We start from the raw sequence: 12,654 nt of genomic DNA, 5'->3' as shown, positions 1-12,654 counted from the left end.
ACACGGTGAAACCCCGTCTCTACTAAAAATACAAAAACTAGCTGGGCGAGGTGGCGGGCGCCTGTAGTCTCAGCTACTCGGGAGGCTGAGGCAGGAGAATGGCCTAAACCCGGGAGGCGGAGCTTGCAGTGAGCTGAGATCCGGCCACTGCACTCCAGTCCGGGTGACAGAGCAAGACTCTGCCTCAAAAAAAAAAAAAAGTTAATTCTTCTGTATTCTCCACTTGGAGTCTAGTTCCTACTGTACTTCTGCCGTTATCTCCTTGTTATTTTGCTGGACAGCAGGCTGAGTCTAAAAATCTGAAAGAATCTGTTGTCCCACCCACGGCTTCAACTGAAAATAAAAAACAGGAGAGGAAGGATAAAAATTGGCCTATACCGCCACCTCCAGTTGCAGAAGCATCTGTACCGCCTTCTTCGGTAGCAGGAATAGAAACCCCAATACAAGGAATTTTACGCTCTGCCGCCGTAGCTGGAGACCCCGTAGGACCTTGCGCTTTTCCTATTTCCGTAAGTCCTGATTCAAATAATCCACAGCAGTTTATTCATGAACACACCCCACTAGAGTTTAAGTTGTTGAAGGAATTAAAAACCAGTATAGTTAATAATGGGGTACAGAGCCCATTTACTTTAGGATTGCCAGAATCTGCATTTGGTGCTATGCACCTTCTACCCTTTGATGTAAAACACTTGTCTCGAACTTACTTGTGTGCTAGTGCATATCTGACATGGAATTTAAATGGACAAGAAGTGTGTACAGACTAGACTAGACAGAATCGTGCTGCCGGACACTGAGACATTGCAGAGGATTTGCTATTGGGTAATGGCCCTTATTCAGACCTGTAACATCAAATGGAACTCCGAGACGCTAAGCGCGCCACAATTCTTGAAGAGGGAGCCACAGTACAATTCTTTTTACACATCATGCAAGAGTCACAGGAGCTCTATGCGCAATTTCTTGCAAGATTACAAGAGGCAGTGAAGCGTCAAATTCCACATGCCACTGCCACAGAAATGCTAACCTTAACTTTAGCTTTTGAGAATGCAAACGCAGATTGTAAACTTGCACCGGCACCCGTGAGGTGTACTAAAAACTTGGGAAATTTTCTCAGAGTTTGTCAGGATGTAGGAACTGACCTTCATCGCTCTGCAATGTTAGCGGAAGCAATGGCAGATTTAGTAGCTGACAAATTTCAAAGGAGCCAAGGATTAAGCCCTAAAGCGGGAAAATGTTATAATTGTGGGAAAACTGGACATTTTAAAAAGGAAAGCCGCCGGGCGCGGTGGCTCACGCCTGTAATCCCAGCACTTTGGGAGGCTGAGGCGGGCGGATCACAAGGTCAGGAGATCGAGACCATCCTGGCGAACACGGTGAAACCCTGTCTCTACTAAAAATACAAAAAAATTAGCCGGGCGTGGTGGCAGGCGCCTGTAGTCCCAGCTTCTAGGGAGGCTGAGGCAGGAGAATGGCGTGAACCCAGGAGGCGACAGAGCTTGCAGTGAGTGGAGATCGCGCCACTGCACTCCAACCTGGGCGACAAAGCAAGACTCCATCTCAAAAAAATAAATAAATAAATAAATAATAAATAAAAAGGAAAGCCGCCAGTTCTCAGGACAGAAAGGACCTTACAATGCAGTATCCCCCTCAGTGGAAAAAAACTCCAGGACTTTTATTTACTTTTATCTACCCAATAAAATGCTAAGGGCTCTAAAGCTCAGGGCCCTTGTTCACTAGAAGCAAGGAGACCCCTGACGCCTCCTTCCAAATATACTCTTTTGCCGTTATCTTTATTCCCACATTCGTCATCCTTTGTTCAGTACAATAGGGATCGAGGTCAGTGACCGTTGCCGACAACCTTTGGCATTCCTTGGCTTGTAGACCCTTGGCTTGACTCTCTGCCTCTTTTGTCATGTGGTTTTCTTCCCTCTTGCCCCTTTACACAATCTTCCCTCTGTATCTTTCTCCTCTTCGTATAAGGACACAGTGATATTGGATTAGGGACCACTCTCATGACCTTACCATAATGTAGTTACATCAGCAAAGACCCTATTTCTCGGCCAGGCACAGTGTCTCATGTCTGTAATCCCAGCACTTCAGAAGGCTGAGGCAGGTGAATCACTTGAGGTCAGGAGTTCGAGACCAGCCTGACCAACATGGAGAAACCCTGTCTCTACTAAAAATACAGGGCATGGTGGCACACGCCTTTAATCCCAGCTCCTCAAGAGGCTGAGGCAGCAGAATCACTTGAACCTGGAGGCAGAGGTTGCAGTGAGCCGAGATCTCACCACTGCACTCCAGCCTGGGCAACAGAGTGAGACTCTATCTCAAAAAAAAAAAAAGACCCTATTTCCCAATTTTAAAGGTCACATTCACAGATACCAGAGGTTAGGCATTCAGCAAGTCATTTAGGGAGATGTAAATCAACCCACTAAACCATGGACATCTTTATTTGTTTTTTATTTTACCTAAAATGTTTCTCATATTTTAGTATTATGTAAGATATTTCTGTAGGATCCCGGAAACTGCCACTTCTCAAATTAAGAAAGCTTTATTCTGTTCTCTGTTTACTAAGCATTTACTTTTTGTGCTTGTCTTCATTTTTAAATGAATAATGAGTGTTGAATAGATATATTTCGTAAGTGTAATGTAGAGAGGACAAAAACAAGTTGTGGAAGGATATAGACCATATGGTAACATTCCTGTAAAGTTTCCAGATGTGCAAAACAAACCAACATAGGTCAGGCGCACTGGCTCACGCTTGTAATCCCAACACTCTGGGAGGCTGAGGCGGGTGGATCACCTGAGGTCAGGAGTTCAAGACCAGCCTGATCAATATGGTGAAATTCCATATCTACTAAAAATATAAAAATTAGCTGGGCGTGGTGGCGTGTGCCTGTGGTCCCAGCTATACAAAAGGCTGAGACAGAAGAATTGCTTGAACCTAGGAGGCGGAGGTTGCAATGAGCCGAGATCATACCACTGCACTCCAGCCTGGGTGACAGAGTGAGACTCCTTTCCCCCGCAAAAAAAAAAAAATCCAAAATATTGTCCTTGGGTACATGCATAACTATTTTAAATAGGATAAACACCAAGTTTGGGAGGGCGGTTAACTTAGGGAGGGGAATAGGAGCAGGGTGGGGTACAAGGAATCTCCACTCTATTTGTTATGATTTGTTGTGTGATGATGCTTTATTTTTAAGGTGATCTGAAATACATGAAGATGTCAAAACTTGAAAAAGCTGAGTGGAAGGCATCAGTGTTTATATTTGTTTCTACATACCTCTTTGCATGCTTCATAATAAAAAAGCAAAGCCAAAATTCACAGCGACAACGAATGTGCCACATGCCCTTGCGGTAGGCTGGCTTCCCTGGTTACAACCATCCTCTCATCTCTGCAGAGAATGGAAACCAGAGTGGTCATGGCCTTGCAGCTGAATCTTCTGACTTTCACCTTCTTCCCACATTTGTCCAAACCTCTTGTCCCTGCTCTTCAGGTCCTTGTATGATGTGACCCCAGCTGACCCCCTAGCCCCAGATGATTGCCCCTGAATTAGTCTCAGCTTCTCCAACAAGTCCTGTTCCCTTATCCTCTATTCTTGCATGTGCTGATACCATATTGAGAACATTCATTAATGTATTGATCTCCTCTGGAATAATTCTGAATCCTTCCTCAAGCATCACCTCCTCCAGGAAGCCCTCTCGGATCCTCCAGGCTCAGCCAGTGTCTCCAGTGTTTCTCATAGTCTCCTATACTTCCCAGACCCATCATATCGTCTTCAAATTCCCTTGTTACATGTTCCCCGCCCACCTGAGAAACAGGCCTCCCTTCCTTGTCCTGGGCCAGGGATAGAGGGTGGAGATCTGCTGCCTCCTTCTAGGACCTTTCTTCCCCTCTCAGTTACCCTGCAGCGAGGTCTGGGCATAGGACATTGATGGGCAGCCTTCTGGCTTCCTCGCTAAGCTGGACAGCTCTACCCCAGCTCGCCAAGGCAGCTTCAGCCACAGGTGTATCCAGCAGAGCCCCACTTTCCTGCCCCCTTGCCTTTGCCTTGGCTGTGACCTGTGCCTGGTGTGTCCTTCCTTTCTCGGTCCACAATACACATGTCCTCGAAGCCACACGTCCCATGCTATGTCTTCCAGAAAACCTCCTCCAATTTCCCAAATGAACTAATCTATCTCCTCCGTAAGGGCTGATGAAACACTGCCATCTAAATCCTTTCCCCAGAACACATTCTGATGGTGGTCTTGGACGGAGATTGTGCAATCCTTGTGGTTTTTTCCAATTTCCTCCCATTGAGCACCTGTCCCTGAAAGCCTCGTAATGAAGAGGGTGTGCCCTCCAAAAAGTTCTGCCCTACGGTTAAGCCTGCTGCTAAGTCAGCTTTCAGAGCCTGTTGACATGGCTCTGTTTCTGATGATGAAAGCAAGATGAGTCAAATGGTTTGGGAACAAGGGAACTTCTAGAAGGAAGAGTCTAGGAAGCTAAGTTTTGTTAACCCTTCAGCGTCTCCTAAGCATTGTGAACTTTTAATGTTTAACCCTTCCTCCTCCCTCTGCACCATAGACATTCATTCTGATGTGTTTGATACATGCCCTTACATTAGTTTTTTTTTTTTTTTTTTTTTTTTGAGACGGAGTCTCGCTCTGTCACCCAGGCTGGAGTGCAGTGGCCGGATCTCGGCTCACTGCAAGCTCCGCTTCCCGGGTTTACGCCATTCTCCTGCCTCAGCCTCCCGAGTAGCTGGGACTACAGGCGCCCACCATCTCGCCCGGCTAGTTTTTTTGTATGTTTTAGTAGAGACGGGGTTTCACCGTGTAGACCAGGATGGTCTCGATCTCCTGACCTCGTGATCCACCCGTCTCGGCCTCCCAAAGTGCTGGGATTACAGGCTTGAGCCACCGCGCCCGGCCTACATTAGTTTTTTAAAGAAAATACGCTTACGTTTAGTGCTGGGATTATAGGCATGAGCCACCATGCTCGACTGTCTTCTTCTTTTTTTTTTTTTTAATTTGCAGAAGTATTTTTGCATATTCATGGAATAAATTGCTTTTTTAATTTATAAGCAGCAATTATCTCCCCCCATCTGCTACTCACCTGTTAATTCTATCTATTATGTCCTTGGTTTAACAGAGATTCTTAATTTTGATATAGTCAAATGTATCTTTTCTTCTCCTTTGCTATGGGATCAACTTCAAGTTTTTCTGAACTCTAGGCCACAAAGACAAGTGTCTACTTTTTCTTCAATTAGCCTAACAGTTTTGTCTTTTATCATTAGCTCTGAGATGCTGCTGAATTCCAGATTTGTATATGTTGTAAAGGAGGAGTTTTTTCTCCATATACTGAACCAGTTTTCCCAAAATCTTGTTCTACATAATCCAATTGTGTTATATTCTTTCCATTTAATCTAGTTGCCTCTTTCTACACCAACACCACACTATTTTTTTTAATTAATGTTTTATCAAAATGTGGTTTACAGTCTGGTAGGGCTAGTCTTCCTATATTAACTTTTTTTCCCTAAAGTGACTTACAATTCATGAAAAATTATTCCTCCACATACATTTTAGAATAAGTTTGTTAAGGTCCTCAAAGAAATTGAGCTGGAATTTATATTTAGTCTGTAGTTAATTTGTAGGTTAAATTGGGAAGAATTGGTACCTTTATGGGTTTTTTTGTTTTTGTTTGCTTGTTTACTTTGAGATGGAGTCTCGCTCTGTCACCCAGGCTGGAGTGCAGTGGCGCAGTCTTGGCTCGCTGCAACCAACTAAAAATACAAAAATTAGCCAAGCATGGTGGCACACACCTGTAATCCCAGCTATTTGGGAGGCTGAGGCAAGAGAATTGCTTGAACCTGGGAGGCGGAGGTTGCAGTGAGCCTAGATTGCACCACTGCACTCCAGCCCGGTAAACAGAGGGAGACTGTCTCAAAAGAAAAAAAGAAAAAGAAAATTGAGGCTTCCTGAAGCTACACACTACACACCCCCATCCACCACCCAGCGAGTGGTAGAGTCCGGCAGCTCAGCAGACCACCTCCTCAACAAAACCTGTGTTTGCTCTCTTCTGGCACAGAGGGACTGAATCAAGGTCAGGTTCAGACCCAGCCTCTGAGGAGGGACCTGAACTGGCCTGGGGAGCTACACCTTGGGGGCTTTCTCAGGAGCCAGCAGGGAAGCCTCCAGCACCAGCCTGGGGATGGAGCTGCAGCGACGAGGACCGGGAGGCTGGAATACCCCGCCTCACTCCCAGCCCAGCTCAGCCCAGCCCAGAAAGGGCCCAACCCTGTGATTGGTCCTTGGGTCCCTGTTGCCAGAGTTGAGTCCAAGAAAATGGGAAGGAAGGAAGTGCGTAGGTCCAGTGAGGACGGGGGTGAAATTTATATCTCTGCCAGGGACTGGGTGCCTGCACCGCCATGGACACCACCAGGTATAGCAAGTGGGGCGGCAGCTCGGAGGAGATCCCTGGAGGTATGAGCAACCAGACTGCCTCATCCCTGCCCGTGTCTGGGGTTTGATGGGGGAGGGGAGGGAAGAGCCAAGACGGGCCAGGGTCGTGGGTGCAGGAGAGACACCACAGGCCACAGAGCCAGTTGGACCAGGGTCCAATTCCCACTCTGCCACTTAGAAGCTGTGTGACCACAGGCAAGTTACTTAACTTCTCTGAATCTCAGTTTCCTGGGAGGAACCCAGGCCTCCAGGGCTCAGTCCTAGGGGACCCAGCATGCCGTCCTTGTTCTGTCAGGGCACTGGGGACGCTGGGTGCACTGGAGCCGGAGACCCCTCTTCCTGGCCCTAGCTATCCTGGTCGCCACAGACCTGTGGGCTGTGATCCTGAGTATCCTATTGTCCAAGGGTGAGTGACCCTCAGTGGGGAAGCGTTGCGTCCGACCCCCCTGGGGACACAAAACCCCCACTCCATGGCGCACCAACTGTGCCCTGGCGTCCTGCTCGCGTCTGAATGTGAGCAGAGTGTGTGTACATCTTCTGGCCGTGGGCACTCACGCGTGTGCACATGGCGTACTCGTATGTGTGCGAGTCCCCGCGCGTTTGTTTCCCATCGACTTGTGTGCACATCGTGTGCGCTCTACGACTGCCGGCTCGCTCCGTGGTTCCGAGTCGGGGGACCCCGCACCCCACGGGCGAGGGGAGGATTCCCCAGTCCCTGGCCTTACCTGCAGGAGCCTCTCTCCGCAGCCTCCACGGAGCGCGCGAAGCTGCTCGGCTACCAGGACCTGCTGAGGACAAACGGTGCTTGCAGAGCGGGACTCCTGGGCCCCCCGGCCGTGCGGGGCGGGAGCGTCTGAGACCGAGGAGATGGAGTCTCGGGTGCGCGGGGGCCCTATGGTCCCTGAGGCTGGCCCCGGGATGGGGAAGGGGGACCCTGAGTCCTCCCAAGTGACCCGGCGGGCATGCGTTTTGGGGCGGGGGTCGTTCCAGCCTCCAAGCAGACGGCGGCGCTGGGTGCCCTGAAGGAGGAGGTCGGAGTCTGCCGCAGCTGCTGTGAGGGGGCGAGGCCGAGGCTGTGGGCGCGCAGGGGAGGGGTCTTGTGGCCGGGATGGGAGGGGGGACGGGGGCGAGGCCTGCGGCGAGCCGGGCGGGACGGGCTGGCCTCCGAAGTCCCGCCCCATCCTCGCGGTCCTCGCCCCTCTGGTCCAGCTGCTCTTAGGCTCGCGGACGCAGACGCAGCTGCAGACCACGCGCGCGGAGCTTGGGGAGGCACAGGCAAAGCTGATGGAGCAGGAGAGCGCCCTGCGGGAACTGCTTGAGCGCGGTGAGAGCCCGACACGACGCCAGCCCTGAGTCCTGGCCTTGTGCCCCGACCCCGACCCCGTCCTGAGTGCTGACCCCTGACCCCGATCATGCACCCCGTCCTGACCCTGACGCTGCACTCTGACCTTGACTGTCACTCCTAGCGCCGGCCACACCTGGACCCTGCCCAGTTGTAACCGTCCTTGACCCTGTGCCATCCTGGTCGCCGGCACCGAGGGTACAGTGACTACGGACAGGGGTCCTGACCTTTAGCTAGTCACGATCCTGCCCCTGACCTTGAGCCCAGCCAAAATCCCCATTCCCTTGACCCCGCAGTGACCCAGGGCTTGGCTGAAGCCGGCGGGGACCGCGAGGACGTCCGCCCTGGGCTGTTCCTGGCGCTGGAGGCCGTGAGGCTGCAGAACAGTGACGGTGACGGGGAAAGGGGGTAGCGGGGGGAAGGGGGGTGGGAGGGTGTAAGTGGACCCTGCCCGTGTGCCTCGCTCTTTGACCTTGGCCTGGTCCTGTGGTTCCACCCCTGGGTCCTTGGGGCCAAACCCCTACCCCCTGCATCCTCTCGGTTTGCTCGACCTCTCTGACCCTCGCCACCCCGCAGGTTCCTGTGAGCCGTGTCCCACGTCGTGGCTGCCCTTCGGGAGCTCCTGCTACTACTTCTCTGTGCGGAAGACCACGTGGGCAGAGGTGCAAGGCCACTGCGCCGATGCCAGCACACATCTGTAGGGGGCCTGGAGGAGCAGGTGTGCAGGAGGAGGGGGCGTTCACCCGAGGGGGCGTGGCCAGGCGGTGGGGCGGCGCGGGAGGGGCAGGACTCTGCAGGCTCAGGTGTCTCCTCCTTTCTAGGACTTCCTGAGTCATCACACTAGCGCCCTTGAATACTGGATCGGCCGCAAGGCGGTGCAACATCTGTGCGGTGCAACATCTGTGCAAGGTTCAGGGCTCTTCGTGGGTGGACGGAGTCCCACTCAGCTTCAGGTTAGGGGAAGGGCTCCTGGTGAAACCTGGGGGCCACAGGTTAGACTCTAGAGGACATGTTTTGAGGCCGAGGCGGGCGGATCACCTGAGGTCAGGAGTTCAAGACCAGCATGTGAAATGTGGCGAAACCCCGTCTCTACTAAAAATATAAAAACTTAGCCGGGTGTGGTGGCGCACCAGCTAACCCAGGAGGCTGAGGCGCGAGAATCACTTGAACCTGGGAGACAGAGGTTGCAGTGAGCCGAAATCGCGCCACTGCACTCCAGACTGGGAGAGGGAGTGAGACTCTGTCTCAGAAAAAAAAGACATGCTTTGGCCAGATCTCAGGGACCCGCTTGGCTGGGGCTCAATTCTTAGGGATGGGCAGGCTAGACCCTAGAAAGTGTCCTTGGGTTAAATTCTGGGCGTTAGTAAGTTATATCCCAAGTGTACACTCAGGTGAGACATTTAGGGTGTCTAGGGTAGACCCAAGCAATAAACAGGCTAGAGCCTGGGATGGAAGACGGGGGTCCCGAGTCCATCCTCAGCCTAGATTCCCAGCAACACCCCCCATTCAACTGCTGCAACCACTGGTTACAGGGGGAACACAGTGAATGTTGGGGGTGCGAGGCCTGTGTCATGATTCTGGGCATGGGGCTGTGGATGGACCCACCATGTGATGAGAAGGCTGGCCGGATCTGTGAGAAGAGGCATGGTGCTGAACCCGCCCGGTGCTCCAGAGCCATGCCCAGTGCCCAACGGGGTGCTATGCACCATCCCGGCTCCTGGAACCCACTGGCAATGATATTCTTTTCCCCATCCACCACTGCGAGAACCAATCGGCCAGGCCCAGCCCTGTCCAGTGCCTGCACTCTGGGACCTCTGCTCTGACCTCATGGAGACCTAACCTAACCTTCACTGGCTCCAAACTCTCCATTTCTGGATCCCAGTGGTCTGACCCCATCTCTCCTCCTAGCCAAGGTCAGGCAACTGAGGAATGGAGCTATTTGGTTTTCCTGCACTTTCCTGCAAAGGGGAGAATGGTACTTCCTCCAAAGCTCTCTTTGCAGCCTGGGGGAGCATCAGTAAAGGTTTGAGAAGTGGATCCAGGCTCCTGGCTCTGGTGAGCTCTTCCTTCCTCCTTCCCTTCCCTTCCCTCCCCTCCCTTCCCCTCCCCTCCCTTCCTTTCCTTCCTTCCTTCTTTCCTTCCTTCTTTCCTTCTTTTGAGATGGAGTCTCACTCTGTTGCCCAGGTTGGAGTGCAGTGGCACAATCTCAGCTCAGTGCAACCTCTGCCTCACAGTTGTTCAAGGGATTCTCCTGCCTCAGCCTCCCAAGTAGCTGGGATTACAGGCGTGTGTCACCATGCCTGGCTAACATTTTATTTTTTAGTAGAGACAGGGTTTCTTCATGTTGCCCAGGCTGGTTTCAAACTCCTGACCTCAAGTGATCCATCTGCCTCAGCCTCCCAAGCGGCTGGGATTAGAAGCGTGCACAACCACACCTGGCTCATTTTTGTATTTTCTGTAGAGATGGGGTTTCACCATGTTGCCCACGCTGGCCTCAAACTCCTGGGCTCAATCGATCCATCCTGCTGCAGGCCCCAGACGTATAGGAGGAAAGCAATAACCAATGGACACGTTTATTAACATTCCTTCCTCCTCTGGATGAATAGGGCCTTGGTTATCAGTTGGTCCAGGCATCCAAATACTGTCATTAACATAAACCTCAACCGGGGGGTTCCAACCAAGTGACAGGCCTAATTAAAGGTGGGAATGGGACATATATCCAATAGGTATAATTTTGGGCTGCTGTAGCCCCAGGAAGGCTTACCACTGTAGCAATTATCACAATTATAGCCACGATCCTGAGTGAATCCCAATACCTCCCCGTTTTTTGTTTTCTGTGTTAGGGTTTTTTGATTGCAGAGCGTAGATATGTGCAGCCACAGGTTTGTCAGGCAAGGAGGTCACTGCTCTTATTCCAGCTTTGCTTCCTAGGATTAGTAAATAACAGAAGACAAACATGAGTATAGTTAGCAACATTTTTTTTTCCAGTCAAAGAGTGACCTGTAGTGTTACTTGGCATCTTAGTTTACTATATGTTATTAATGAGGAACCCCGCTAGGGGTATGTTAATTATTTTAGCCAAGCAGTTATGTTATTAGAAGCTGACAAGGCAGTGTTTGTCAAAGTAACAGGGCAGAAGAAAGACGGATTTAAGATATGAGCTTAACAGAGTGTGGTAGGTATAGGTAGTAGGAAAAGTGAGAGAATTAAAAATGAATGAATTATTTGGCTTAGTCTTCTGCTTCTTCAGCATGATGTCTGGGGCCTGTATTGTTTGTGGAAGCTGCATTCTTGAGGCTGCAGTTCCTGTAGGGTCTTTCTTAGGCTGGGCTTGAATTTTTTCTTCTTTCCATCCCTTGATGAGGTCATAGTCTTCAGGCTGGTACTGGAAATTCTAGGGGGTGGTACCTGCACTAAAAGACTTTTTCAATCTTTAAAGAGCAGGTTAGTGTTTTAAGGAAAACTTGTGCTTTATTTTAATGTTTAGTGTATAGGAAAACTGGATGATACCTTTTTAACTTTAGCAAATATGTTTACATACAGAATTTTTTACAGTTATTATTTTAAAACTTGCTTATACCTTCAAAACAAAGATTATAAAACCTTTCTTGCATAAATTCCTTTTTATAACATTTTTCACGACTTTCACAGACAATCTTCAACGTGCCTTAACTTTCTTTTCTTTTTCTTTTCTTTTTTTTTTTTTTGAGACGGAGTCTCGCTCTGTCACCCAGACTGGAGTGCAGTGGCATGGTCTTGGCTCACTGCAAGCTCCGCCTCGCCAGTTCACGCCATTCTCCTGCCTCAGCCTCCCGAGTAGCTGGGACTACAGGCACCCGCCACCAGGCCTGGCTAATTTTTTGTATTTTTAGTAGAGACGGGGTTTCACCACGTTAGTCAGCATGGTCTCGATCTCCTCACCTCGTGATCTGCCTGCCTTGGCCTCCCAAAGTGCTGGGATTACAGGCCTGAGCCACCGTGCCCGGCCTCTCCCCTCATTATTGAGAAGAGATTAGACATAGCATTAGTAGGAATTCCTAAAGTGGGCCAAAGCCAATTAATATCTCCTAACAATTTTTGAAAATCATTTAAGGTTTGTAAAGAATCTTTTCTAATTTGAACCTTTTGAGGTTTAAGGGCTCTCTCCTGTACTTGCATTCCCAAATACTGAAAAGGAGTGGTTGATTGAATTTTGTTAGGTGCTGTAAGCAATCCAGTGTTTGTAATTGCCTTTTGCAAAGATGAATAACATTGAATAAGCTGGTCTCTATTTTTTGCTGCACAGATCTGGAAATTGATCTCTAACAGGCTGGATAGTTCTGCCTACAAAAGTTTGACAAATTGTGGGACTGTTTAACACACCCTGGGGTAAAACCTTCCAATGATATCTGGCTGCAGGTTCTTTATTGTTAACAGCAGGAATGGTAAAGGCAAATTTTTCGAAATCTGCCTCTGCTAAAGGAATTGTTAAAAAAAAAAAAAAGCAGTCTTTTAAATCTATAATAACAAGCGGCCAGTCGTTAGGGATTATAACAGGAGATGGGATGGGAGCCCTGGTTGTAAAGCTCCTGTCGGTTGAATGACAGCGTTGACCGCTCGGAAGTCGGTCAGCATGCGCCATCTGCCGGACTTTTTCTTAATTACAAATACTGGGGAATCCCAAGGAGAAAAAGTGGGTGAAACATGTCCTTTTTCTAGCAATTCTTTAACTATTTCATGAAGCGCCCCCAGTTTTTCCTTAGGGGGCAGCCACTGTTCGACCCAGACAGAGCGCTGGGTCATCCATTTTAAGGGAAATTGCTCCTTCACCGTAATGAACGGTAGGGTGAGCCTGAATTTTACCGCGCCCAGCCTCAAATAATTCTTGTGTC

General features: G+C 49.8%; 1 protein-coding gene across 1 annotated transcript; it reads left to right on the top strand.

Annotated features, from left to right (window-relative positions):
* The first annotated feature begins 6,407 nt into the window (after positions 1–6,407).
* Positions 6,408–9,825, top strand: CLEC4G (C-type lectin domain family 4 member G). Its single transcript, XM_026455492.2, is given in 11 exon segments — positions 6,408–6,462; positions 6,737–6,847; positions 7,189–7,242; positions 7,432–7,494; positions 7,661–7,765; positions 8,080–8,169; positions 8,360–8,476; positions 8,479–8,501; positions 8,605–8,670; positions 8,672–8,736; positions 9,303–9,825. Coding segments are annotated over 11 exon segments (1,053 nt in total). The 3' UTR covers positions 9,607–9,825.
* Positions 9,826–12,654: the final 2,829 nt, after the last annotated feature.

This window comes from Piliocolobus tephrosceles, chromosome 21, assembly GCF_002776525.5.
Source record: "Piliocolobus tephrosceles isolate RC106 chromosome 21, ASM277652v3, whole genome shotgun sequence".
NCBI classification, from domain to species: domain Eukaryota; kingdom Metazoa; phylum Chordata; class Mammalia; order Primates; family Cercopithecidae; genus Piliocolobus; species Piliocolobus tephrosceles.
This window is presented reverse-complemented; position numbering and strand designations above follow the sequence as displayed.